The sequence below is a fragment of the Parambassis ranga genome, chromosome 15 (genome assembly GCF_900634625.1).
Source record: "Parambassis ranga chromosome 15, fParRan2.1, whole genome shotgun sequence".
In the NCBI taxonomy this organism is placed as follows: domain Eukaryota; kingdom Metazoa; phylum Chordata; class Actinopteri; family Ambassidae; genus Parambassis; species Parambassis ranga.
Genome location: NC_041035.1, coordinates 15,531,234 through 15,544,873, shown reverse-complemented (window position 1 = coordinate 15,544,873; position 13,640 = coordinate 15,531,234). Strand labels below are relative to the sequence as shown.

The 13,640-nt window shown below is 40.6% G+C and overlaps 1 protein-coding gene across 1 annotated transcript in view; it reads left to right on the top strand.

The window, feature by feature from the left end:
- wdr27 (WD repeat domain 27) overlaps positions 1 to 4,581 on the top strand; it is a 30,695-nt gene extending 26,114 nt beyond the window's left edge. Inside the window, exon 24 of the mRNA XM_028423448.1 lies at positions 4,446 to 4,581. Within this exon, the coding sequence (XP_028279249.1) occupies positions 4,446 to 4,550 (105 nt within the window). The 3' untranslated portion in view covers positions 4,551 to 4,581. The remainder of the gene's footprint in view (positions 1 to 4,445) is intronic.
- The last annotated feature ends 9,059 nt before the right edge of the window (positions 4,582 to 13,640 follow it).

Genomic DNA, 13,640 nt, shown 5'->3' with positions numbered 1-13,640 from the left:
CAATGCATACTTTCCACTCATTTTTCACTCATGTTTTCCAGCCTAATACTTAAAAGACCATCAAGCAGGCAGATCGACCTCTGGGGCTCTTTTCCCTCCTGTACTTTCCTCTGTAATGAGAGGTCCCAGTTTTTATTGTCACTTCACTTTGTTGTCTTGTAAAATCTTGAGGGATTTCACGTGGTGTGCCTCTGTAAAGTTTTGCAAGCTCCCCCATGTTGGACCCAAAATGCACTCCTATAAAAGTGAACTTGCAAATTGGAGGAGAAGTGTTTTCACACTTGCAGGAGTGTTGTTGTGTCTGCTAGTTGGACATATAATGATGTACTGCCCTTCTTTTGGTAGTGCATGTGACAGAGCTGTGTTCAAAGCCTCAATTCAAGGTTCTACCAGGTGATTGTGCAGCTATAGGTAAATTCTCCCATTAATTTTGGAATTAAAGAGATTTGAAACCACAGGCAGATCAACGGTGAATAAAGAAACAGGTTACTAGGTCAGAATGGAGAAACAGACATCATGACGCTGCGCTCTATTTGAATTACTGAGAACTCTCTCTCTCTTTCAGTTTAGGTTTGTTGTCTCATCCCAAGCTGCTGATAGCTCCAATTACACAGTTCCACATCAGCAGTGGAAACATCATGGTGGTCCTTGCCAAAGATCAGCTCAATGGTGAATTCTTTTAAAGGACACAGTGATCCCCCCTCCTTTACCTGTATTTATCATTGATATTATTAGACTGTGACTGTGCCTTGTCTGTGATTCAGCCTGACCTCACCAGGAAATGACAGCAGCTGTCATATTTAAAGGCAAATCAGTGAAAGACTTGGACCTCCATCTATACCCACATCTCCTGTATGCAGACCTTTCCTCATTATTGCCAGTCTGTGTCCTGACGATCATGTGTGTTTGAGGCTCATCATGAGACACGATGAGCCTGTGTCCATCTCTGTTTGCATTTGTTTCTGTAAAAGCATCCTTGAATCCTCCACCCAGCTGCTCAGTATTTAACTGAAATGTGCATGTTGGAACAGGGTTCTGGTTCTCTTTCAATGAAACAAGGCCTTTGGCATAAGTGAGACATTTCTGATCTCCTCCATTTTAAGCACTTGTGGATCACATTTGGACTTTATGTGTTGGAGTTGATGCAGGACGGTGACCTCTTATTGACACAAACAGCTGTCTCTAAATCCTAACACATATACTAACGTCCAAATGGAGATGAACAGTAAAAGTAAAATATCTAAGTGACTGTCATGATCCTTGTCTTCATAATAGTGGTTTTTGGCTAACAGGCAGCTGCTTTACCACTAGACTATTTTTTTTGAGTGTACCATATCATTTGAGTCCATTTGGCATTTGTAACAGACTCCTTGGCAGGAATAAACCTTGACATGAAAGCATCCCTGGAGGTTGACCCAAGGTTTCAGCACAATGACATCATTAGAGCTGCAATTATTACATAATTAGCTTTTTAAGTGATCGAAGCTGGCCACGTGTCTTTGGTAGATTTTGTAAAAAAGTGTAGCAAGAACAATGAATTATTTATAAATATAATTATATTATTCTTATTTTTATTATTTGTAAATGCCTAATGTATTTATGCACTGTAAGCATTTGAGAATATTAACCTACTATTAGTCTATTCCTATTCTAAACAGCAGCTTCTCAGTTGACCCATTCACCATGTTTCATCCAGAACAATGTCCAGAGTTATTTTCTGGGTTTGATATTTTATCTTGATCCATTTTTATTTCTTCTTCGTCTGACTGAAGCCAGTGAAACACTTTCTTTTTACTGTAATGGCCAGACAGCAAATACAGAGCTGGACTCCACTGTCTGCTCCAGAATGTCACATTGGAGTGAGACACAGACTGAGCTGAGACAGCCTCTCTGAAATCTACTGGCCTGTGTTCAGCACAGCTGGAACTGCAATGAACAGGAAGTTGCAAAGTCACAAGAGGCGTTTTTAAGTATCAAAATCTTTTCACATGTAGTAGACAGAATTTCCTCTGCTGGCTGTAGTGTCGTTTAACATTGCTGTCCTTTCTTTGACTGAATGTGTAGGACAGTGTGTTTTTCAAATTTTTTTTTTTTTTGCGAGGGGCAGGAAAAATGTTAATATGATTTAATTTTTATTGTCATTCACAAAAACAATATGCTCTTTTTAAAATAAAAACATACTTATATATAGAATATAAAAGAAGTAACCAGAAATCATCATCAATATAAAATTCCTAGAAAGAGACCTAACATTTTTTTTCAATTAACCCTAAACTGAGCTTGTAACTGCCTGCTCCTGTCCCCATCACTCATGTGGATACTCCTTCTCCTCGTTTGGCACAGAACAGCTCGGTATGTTGGCATTTGTGACGTTTGCTCTCAGCACCTGATGAATGATATCCTTGTCAGAGGGAAAACACATTGTTCCCTGTACTATCAAAGGCTGGGCTTTTATTCACACCACTACAGACACTCTCTGTCATTCAGAATGCCAACATTTGACACCGGAGTTCAGCATTGAAAATCTAATCCACATTGCATTCTTTAATCATCCCTTGTATCTCTGCTTTGAACTATTGATTTGTGTTCCTGTTACCATGGTGCTCAGCCAGCATGCCAGATGATAACTTTTTTTAAGATTATGCAGTATGCATGACACACCATGAACTCTCAATCTGATTTTACCTAGAATTCCTAGAAAGTTTAAATGAGTTGCTGAAAAATCAAAAATCAAAATGGATTAACATCCATTGATATTTAGGCTGGGCATTCTATTACCAGATAAAACAGGGGAAACACAAATAACTCACTTGTTCTGACTCCAAAGTTTTTGCCTAAAGGTAGAAAAGCTGCAGGTTGCACAGATGGAATGTGTTGGATTGCAGATGTTTGCTGCAAGTGTAAATGGTAAAAATTCCATTTAAGTTGTTTTTGGAAAATCTGGTTTCAAATCCACATTGCATGTTTATATGAATGTAATACCTCGAAGATAATGCTTTTGGATGGCAGCTGATGAAGTGAGCTGCTCTCTGACCCTCTTAAGTTTTATACTAGCAGCCCAGGGGCAGAACTCAGGCAGCCTGGCTATTGTTGATCAAGGTCATTCAGCCAGAGGTCAGAGTAAAAGAAAAAGAAGAGATGGAGGAATGAGCTGTTGAACTACTTATTTTGTGGGAGTGCTCCAAATGCTTTTACACACTAAAACACCATAGAATGAATAAAGAATACATAGTGCCTGCCTTGTCCCTGGGCTTCACACACGCACGCACTTGGAAATCCTCTATCTGAGACTTTCACTGCTCAGACAGAGATTAAACCCACCCCGGTTTATGTTTGAGTCATCCTCAGACCTCCACTAGTGTGACTCCCTTTCCCAGCACAAGCATCTGCGTGCTGGTAAAAGATGATTTCTCTTACATAAAACTGTTTTAGTACATGGGAAAATGCTGGACTATTGTGGTACCAAGTGTGGTTTTTATCACTGCCTGGCAAGCTGCTGTTTTCCAAGATTCCTGTTGTTAGTATACTTTAGAAAGATACTCTGTCTTTACAACCTTTCAGGAATCACTATGTTGATCAATTGATATCCACCTGTCTGTGTGTATGAGGCTTGTTTGATTCCTTACCTCAGCTTTCTTTTACTTCTATGATCATCAGACTACAGCATAGAGATCATCCAATAATTAAGCTGCATAAGGATAGGCTGCGATCTTATCTTGTTGCAGTAGCAGGCCTGGCTAAGAGGGGACGTTTTAAGTCTTTAAAACTGCATTTAAAAAGTCTTAAAAATGTGGTACAAATATAATTGGTTTGAAGTATTATGTTTGTTAGCTGTCTGAAATGATCATCGCTCTGTTATATTCTCTAATACTGAGCAGCTGCATGTATGGATCAGGCTTCGTTCTGAACTCCAAGTGGAGGCTTTACTAGTGCTATAGCTGCTAATTGGCTGTCAGAGTGTTGAGGTAATGCTTCCTCACCCTCATCTGCTCTACTGGCTGATAGAAAGAGATGAGATAATGTGCACTAATGTGAAATATGGTCTAGAGCTGATTGTCTTCATGTGTGCTGCTCTGTGCACATGTTGGTGAGAGTGTGTGTGGATTAATGTTAGTTTATTGATGTGTGGGTGTATTAATCTGTAAACAGTTGACTCAACATGACTAGCGCTGGCGGGAACCTCCATCCCCACATCTATTAAACAAGGTTATATAACAGAGTGAAGGCTGGGCTGCTTCAGGTTTTTTGTGATAAATGGCAGGTATGGAAAATCGAGAATTTCAATGGGAAACAAAGTATAGATCTTGATCTTAGTGATGCTAAGAAAGCAGGTGTGCTATTATGTAACATGGTCCTAGAAAGCTAAAAGAAGAGTAATGCGTGACAGTTCATGTGAGAGTTCAGAAGAGTGAAGCTAATCATGATGTCTTTTTTTTCTCTTTTAGCTGCTAACTGGGACCCTGGATGGGAAGCTCAGACTGTTTCATCCCAGCAGCGGGTCTTACTTGACTCATAACACTCTCGCTTTCACTGCACTGCACTCCCTCTAGTGACCTCCCACATAGACAGGTGTTTAATAGATGGCACCTCCCTCACCAATCAGCTGTCAATCTATCCCTCTCCTGCCCAATCATAGCGTAGCAAGAAATTTAAAAGCCTCCTCCACCCCAAGCACCTCCCGATCCATGTAGTTCAAGGCCTCCTCTCTCCTGCTCTCCTGCTTCTACACCCCCACCAGGTCTAGACCCAGGGGGGGGTCTTCTGATCAGCGGCCTCTCCGCTCGAGCTTTCCCCCCTTTCGGACGTGGTCCTCACGACGGGGTCTAGGACGCCAATGCACATTCACAATTATTGTATTAATAAATCTTTCTCATTCAGTTCGCTGAGTCTGGAAGAAGATGTATGAGTTGTATTCTCTTCTGTGCTTAAAATATTTCAAAGGACTAATTTCACCGTGACAGGATATCAGTGTTTAGTTTGAGTCGTTCATCCTCACTGTGATGCTGTGATCAAGTTTTTACTCAAATCTAGACGATTGTCGCTAAATTTGCCCAAGACAATCTCATTAGCAGCTGTTACCGGCTGTTCCCTGATGGTCAAGCATCACATTTAGTTTGTTCAGTATGTGGAACAGATGTACCTCTACACATATATCACTAACTGTGGCCAAGGCCTACTTAGTAGATCAGCACATAGAGCTATGACATCAACTGGGTGCAACCTCTTCGGCTGCCAGACACACAGATGCTCCTACTGTTCATACAGACACACCCACACACATTTTTTCGGGCCTCAGTAACAATGAAAAGTCACACCACACACTAATGTATAATAGTAAAATAATCTAATTTTGAAAGGGTACATAGTTGATAATAATAGACGGATCATTTACTCAATAGGCATATTGCACTGAAAGAAAGAAAAAAGGGCAACCATAAGGATCTTAGTCATGAAAGACAAGTTTTTAATGACAAGAAAGCTCCATCGGAACATCTGCAAAACATGTCACGGATGCCCAGGGTTCATTGACTGATACTGATCCCACAAAGAGCCACTGGAAACATTAATGAGAGACATTATAATGCAGTGCATCACAGCCAGTCAGATTGCTGACCCCTGAAAACTGACACTGTCATGTTTGGTTTGGATCGTGGCAGCAAGTCTTTTCTTCCGTCTCCAGTTTAATACCAGGGTTGTATAATGTTTCCTGACTCTTTACTTTCTTTAAAAGTCACGCTTTCTTCCACTCGCCCACTATCACCCATTAAGCAGCTGTTATCATCACCGGCACCAGTTAACCCACTTTCAGACAGGCCTATCTGAAGTAGAGTGAAACCTCAAGCGCCACTCACCCTCCGTCTATTAGAAGGCGATACTGTATTTGACGCATTATGTGATGCTGACTCGGACGATAAATCCACTTATGGACTACTTGCTCCTAACTCCCTCAGAGGAATTTTTGTCTCCGCCTTGTCCTCTGTCCAACATTCTGCGATTGATTTAGTCTCTATTTGGACTGTGTGTTTTTAATTGATACCGAGGCAGAGGATTGTTCTCTGTGCTACATCAACCTCAGCAGGATCATAAAATACTTTTCAAGTTGCCAGGTTTCCCTATCACAAAACTTGATGTTATACTTTTAAGGGCTGCACAGGATTTATAGGGTGGTACCTATTGTTTTGTCACACACCACGTTATGGATCTTTGCCACAAAGATAGGTATGTACTGGCAAGGCTGAGTCTAGCCTGTCATGGTGAGCTTTAGTGTTCCTGCAAAGCAGCTTCTTCTGGAGCAAAATAATAAATTATCTTCTGTTAAATTTATGCAGCCATGTTCTTTCTCCATTTGTGTGCTGGAATGTGCGTGTGTGTGTATCTTCTCGTGAATGAATTAACCTGCTACTCTAAGATTCAGTGAGCGCACTTCTTCTCAAACTCAAAGTAATATACTGCACAAACTGCATTCTTTGTCTGTGTGAGGTCATTTTGGGTACACTCCCCACATTGATCTCACCAGTAAAGCATGACGTGTTTATGCTTGAAAATAAAAGGATTTCAGGGTGAGCCACACCCGTACATCATAATGCAGTCCAAAGTTTGATCTCTCACAATACCATTGTCATTCACTTTGATAGACACAGACTGTGAGAACATTCATTTTTTATTTCAGCATCATCAGTAATTTTGTTCCTGTAAAGGAGTCTGGAAGTCCACTCTCACTCCCAGTATCCAGCTTGGACTTCGTTCTCCTCTATGGATATAAGATATACATCATGAGCCATGTGCAGTTTAATGATCCCCCGAGGAGCTCTGAGGATCTCTGCTCTTTTGTTTTCATGAACTCAAACATAAGGGAGGGGAGTATTTGTGCACATGTCAAAAACTGCTGTCATATATCTCTGACTCATGCAACTACTTAAAGGATAATTTTGACCATTTTAAACCTATTTTTTTTCCATCTAATTGATTAATAGGGACACAAAATCCGATATTGAAGCAGACTTCTATAACCAGCAGCCGTGAAACACACACGGGGCAACTGTCTGCAGTTCACTACAAGTTCTTGTTCATGCTTTTTTGTGTACTGGTGCCAGGTCAGCAAATTTACTTTAGCTAATACGTTTAGCATACCTCCACTCCATCGGCAGCAGGAGTCTCATCTCTTTGAGCAACATTTTTCTTCATGTGAAGTGAAGGATTTGTCACTGCAAACACTCATATCGGGCAGAAAAAATAGCCACTGATTAGATCACCTTTTATGCACATTCTTTGTTAATAGATTAAAAAAGAGAAAAGGCACAGGTGTTTGCTGGCCTTGGCTTCTTCTTATACCGTCATATTGATGCAGCACTGCTACCACAGTAGAAGCTAACTGTGACAACTGCGAGTGATACGCTGCAGATAGTGGTGGGATGCCCAGATGGAGCCACACAGGAAGACAGACAGAGAAATTAGTGTCTTTGTTCTTGATTCTGTCCTGAACACTTCTGGGCTGCTGCGTGTAGTCAACGACGGAAATACAGATTAGTAGCAGATGGTGTCATCCAGGGTACGAGGCATAAACATTCGAGTGCTTAACATGCCGATAAATCAACACAAGACCCTTGTGGAGTTGGAAAAATGGGGAAAACAGGAGCACACAACACAAGGTGCCAGATCGCCGAACTAAACTGTAGCCACTTAAAAACACAGTCAAGCTTCTAAAAGCACTTTAGATAGGATCTCAAAATGTAAAAATACTGTCAAATGTGATATTTAATACATTCTTATAGTCTTTTCTTCGAGAAATACAAATGATTCCAAACAAAATACGGCATGATGAGATCCTTGCCTCATAAAAGCTTCTTCCAAGATTTAATTTTGGCCTTCAAGAAAAGGCCGGGTTTACAAAGTGTACGGTTTTCCCCCACGGCCTTCATGACGACACTTTGTCAGTTCCATTAAGCCAAGGTGAGATAAGATGATAGCTTGGCATGTGAGTATAAACCATCCAGTCTCTGCACATTTCTCAGCTTCATTAGCTCAGCTCATGAACCTAGGATAGCTTTTCAACATCAACCTCTACCATTAGCAAATTCCTTTGTTTTTATGACTGAATTTATTTCCTCAAAGAGGCAATTTTATGTTTTCCTCTTTAATCCTGTTTAACTTAGCTGGGGAATTAACAGCACATGTGGTTAGGCTCCACTTCTGTGTATGGATGTGATTGGTATGTGTGGCTCGTTAATCTCTGTGTTGTCGATTTTTGAAATGACCATTGTTGCGTAAAACGTTTTGCTTTTAGCATCAAGTGAACAAACAACAGAGTTTTGAAGGGGGTGATGTGATCAAAGTTACTGCAGCAGTTTAGTGTGCTGGCAGTGTTTAAAAAGCAGATGAAAGTGAACATTCATAAAAGCCTAAATACATCATGTGTCATCCTCTGCTTGAACTAAGCTTTCAGGTCATGTGGTTGCCAGCTAACCATGGCTATCACCTGCTCAGCTAACTCAAATCCAAGAACTAACCTTGCATGTGGCAGTAATCCATTTCATACCATGCCAGGTTTTCATACCCTCAAATGAACTCCAGTTCAGCAGCAAGGAAAATGTCTCAAAATCGAATTTGTTCAACATTAAACGCCACACGGCTGCATCACCCTAATTTATCTTGAACGCTTAAAGTTTTTCGGTGTTCAGACAGAAGTATCATGCCAAAGCCTGGAGTCAATAATGAGCAGGAAATTCTCCTCTGGAACATAGCATTCCTGCTAGCTGCACCTATCCTCAGAGTGTCTTCTCACTGTGCATCAAAATCCCAAACGTGCAGGACATTCTCTTTCCAACTTGACAATATGTACAAATTGGGTGCTGAATTTTATATCTGTGCCAATGAAAGTGTAGTATGAAAAATTAAGATTTACTGTGCCTGTGTGTAAAGAGTAAGCCAGGAGGCTCTGTGTTACTAACATCTCTGCTCCATAGACTTCTGTTTTTATATAAAATATAAGTATTAATGACTCACTCACATATTTAAAATCAGACCTTAAAGTTCTGCAAACACTTTCAGCGATGCTCTAAAAAGTGGAGAAAAGGGTCAAAGGTGAGACATTTTCAATGATGCACACTTGTGTCCTTGTCTGACCTCTGCAAGATCTGTCTAAGGAGTCAATGTCAAGATGGAAAGAGCAGAAGCTTCCTACTGAGCTTCAGATCTGTCCTTTAGGAGTTTTTAAATACATTTATAAGCTTATGAACCACTGAAGGACAGTGAAACATTGGTAGTGCTGATTAAACCTGCAGAGGAACTGCTTTGTTTGGTGGACTAAAAATGTTCATGCTAAGAGTGAGCTAAAGGTACAATAAACACTATGTAAATAATGTGAAGTACAAGTGCCTTAAAATGATCATGGACTTGTCGTGCTGTCTTAGCATTGCTTTCTGCTACTGAAGACTGTGCAGTAAAATGTACCTATGCTGTATTTTCATGTAAACATCTGTGAGCCACAACAATGCAGGATGAGTTTGTGTAGGCAGTGGAGTTTTAGCTATGTTGCAGCACCTTCTGTGCCCAGGGACCCAAGGCCAGAGCTCCTCCTCCTCCTCCTCCTCCTCCTCCTCCTTTTCCTCCTCCTCCTCCTCCTCTGCACCGAAGAGCTCTCACTCTCACTTTGTTCTCCGACTCATACTACACCGTTCATGCTGCTTGCCTTTACTGTCCATGCACATCAATCTTTTTTGTTTATGGGCCATTCCCTTTGGATCTCTTAGTAACACTTGCACACGTTCTCTGTAAAATGACCCCAGAATTCTCAGCTCTTATAGATTTGCTCAATATATCTTCCTGCGCTGCCGTAACTCTACACATCCCATCAGCATAGGCAGGAAAATGGGAATCTGGAAATCATTAAAGAATGATTGTATCTCAAAAATGAAAATGCAATTGTGAGAAAAGAGGGTGAAAGTAAAGTGAGGACTTTTCTTGTGTAATCATCCAACCATTAACCTAAATAGGTAGGTAGAATGAGTAAATTTAGGGAAACACTTTCTTTCAGTATTTCATATTTATTTGAAGTTGTGAACTCAACCCCAACCTTACATTTCAAGCTGGCAATTTAGGGACGTTCAGGTCCAACAGTTCAAATACACATCTGGGAATAAGTCTTGGCCCAATGAATCGAAAAATGTCTGATTACATCATTATGACAAGCAACTCTGTATAAAAGCTGCCAGTGTTTGACCCTCGCTAAACATGAGCAAGCAACAGGCAATTAATGCGGTTCTCACAGCCCGCCATCCTCCAACAGTTCTGCAGGCAACAAAGGAAGTAAACAAGATTCTTTCTGTTCATCCTTCCGCTCAGGGCAGTTGGCTGAACGCACAAGCAAAGGTTTTGAGAAGAATTGTTGCCCTGTTGATGTTATGATCCCAAAGCATAGGATCACCCCAAAAACATTCTGTTGTGTTGAATTTATGAAATCATGTTATCAACAAATCCCACCCACACAGGTCATGTAGAAACCTTTGCAAGGAGAAGAAATCAAACGCTGGTTGTCCCACATGGATGTAATGTCACGCCGAAGCCAAAGTATGTGAACCATTTTTATATAAAAGGTGGGTTCAGATGCTTTGAAAGTTAACAGGTGGAATCAGGGAAACATTCTGCAGATTCTCCTTGTATTGTTCTGTGTTGTCGAAAACTGTTTGAGATTTCAGAGAAAGGGAACCCAAATGCAGACTAAAAAAGGAGAGTTTTCAATAATTTAGAGCCAAAAGTCCCAAACAAAATCCCAAAAAATACCAGCAGCAACAAACAATAGCTGAACAAAAACCAACCACAAACAAAGAACAGTGTCAGTAGAAGCACAGGAGGAACAAATGAACACACACAGGAGGAACGCAGTTTGACAACACAAGAAGATGGGGGGGGCACTTAGATACACAAGGGATAACAAGATACAGGTGAAAGGGATTAAGGCAGAGCAGGTAATAACAATGGAGGGAAACACAACAGGAAGTAAATCAGACAGGGAGACACAAGGAAACTGGACCTTCAAAATAAAACAGGAAAAACAAAGACACCATGGTCAAATAGCAAAAAATCATTCCAAGGATTTAATGAAAGCAACGCTAACCATGGTCATGACAAAAATATTTTTTGGTGGCTGTGCAGAATGACTAATAGAATATATGTCACATGCACAGTGAGGACTTCCTTTAAAGCCAGAGAGTCTTATTTGGATGTCTGGCCGTGTGATGCGATGGAGTGATTAATGGTGTGCACAGATTGTCTTAAATGTTTTCCACAGTTTTCTTGCTCCCCTGTTGTCTTCTAAAAAGAACACCCTGCCGAGTGACTCAGATGTTGTAAATTACTGCCTCAGTATTAGAGAAGAGATGCTGTGTGTCCTGGTAGAAGAAGATCATCCAGACGTCTGGGGGCAGGACGTCTCTGCGATATCTCAGGAAGTTATCACAGTGTCATTTCATGCATAAGCCAAGAACACACGTGACACACAATAACACCCTGTGCCAGTAAATGCTGGCTTTTGTCTTGAAATATGTTACCATTACCTTTGCTGACACTCATTTTTAAAAGTATTTTTCTTCAGCTTTCGGCACCCCGAAGGTTTTGATTGTTGGTCGCTGTGATGTGGCAACCACTGTAAATGTTGTCATCAGGTCTAAAGTTTGCAGAAAGAAAATAAGCTAGCATGCAAGTGTTTAAATTGAGGTGAAGAAACAAAAACAAAGAAAGTCAGTGACAGTGAAAATTTGACTGGCCTCTGTTTGGCAGAGGAAGTAATTCAATATTTTGACAGTGAAAATTGCTATGGCCTGAGCACTCAGTTAAAACATCTGCATCTCCAGCGCTTTCTGTTAGCTTACACTGTAAAATAACTTAAACTGGGGTTTCCTGCTTCCTGCAGCAAGAAAGAATGAATGAACGTGTCTCCAATGTGCCCAGAAAAACTTTACTGAAAGGCACTGAAAGGTACAAATATCTGATTGATAGACTGGTGACCTCTGGTAGAATGTGTGAAACAGGAAGTAGAGGATGCCAACTTCTACAAAGAAGGGATCGGTGCTGCGTGAACACCATCCACCCCAGTCGTAGCAGTCACTTCTCTTGAAACCATGGCAACCAAGTTACTATTGATGGACAAGTTTGTAGTGAAGTGAACGTACAAGATGTAACGTGTGAAAAATGCTGCTTCACTCCGACTTTTAAATACATACATTATAGTGCAATTGTCATGCAAACAGGCCCGTCATTCCATTGGGGAGATTGTGCAAGCCTGTTTTACAATGCCAGCCATTCGGGCCAAATTTGTTTCATTGGCATTACTCAGCTTTTGGCATGATCAGCTTAAGGGGATATTTGAAGTAAATCTTAATTTAAAACGATCATTCCTACCTTAGCTTTTTTTATTTCCACCATTCCCAAAACTACTGTATTTTACAGAGGTTGTGAGACTTACATGTTACATGTGTCACTCTCTCCAGTTTTCAGTTCTTTAAACATTTAAAGTGCCAGATTTCCTTTTTAAATTCTGGTCCTGAGTCACATTGAACCTTTTTTTTTTTTGGTTAAAAGCACATAAACCTTGATGGTGAAGTCAGAGCTTGGAAAGGAGGAGTGGAAACTATAGTTGTTTATCAACCTAACTGACATCCATCACCTTCATTTCATTGCTCTTCCAGGTCTCTGGTGTTTGTAGCAATAATAGGGGGAGTTTGTGTGTGGATCAGGTGAATGCTGGATGATGATGTGACCCAGAGAAGAAAATTTTTTAAAAGCAATGGAAACTCGACCTGTGCCAGATTTGTGTTTTCAGCAAGAGAGACAGCAGTGTGTGTTCTTAACCATCACACAGTTTGGTGTAAACAACTCAGATATGGATATGCTGCTTCGAATGTGATACTTGTGTCGGCCTCGCGGCCACTCTGCACTCTGCACTGAAGCCTCATTACTTTGATAAATGTGTGTAAAGGCAGCTGAAGGTGTCAGACCTTAGTGAGAGTTAGAATAATGGCTTTGCTAAAACACCACTGATGATTAATTATTAAACACAAGTCTGTGCAAGTCTGTGGAATGTTTCACATTTTTTTCCATCCCTGACAATTTTAATCTAATCTATTCTGGTCACTGCAGAATGCTTTCATCATCATCCTTAACAGTATATCCCTGTCCATTCACCACTGTTTCTAATTTCAGTCAAATTTTAGAATCCATGCTGTTAAAATGCATCCAGTGAAGAAGAAACTAATGTTCATCTCCCCCTCGTTTTTTTCCTTCTAAATGGTGCTCTCTTTTTTAAAAATGACACCAACCATCCCTAGATGAATCCTGCTGATGGTCTACCCACACCCCAGCACTAGGATCCCTCTACAGGGCACCAAGAATGAGACATATCAGCTTTTTATTCCCTGACACTGCAGAGGGAAGCCTTGGCACAAAGCTCATGATCTCCAGACACTGTATGCCAGCAAAGTGGAAGCATCTCAAATACCTGTTGCATTAAGGGTCATTTTCATGTCCATTTTGTTCTTACATAATCCACAAATTTATGATGTTATTAATTGTATATGTAAACATTAAATCTGGGTTTGCTTTCTTCTTCTGCGCCATAATTGTGTCCCTGCATGCGCAGTAAAATA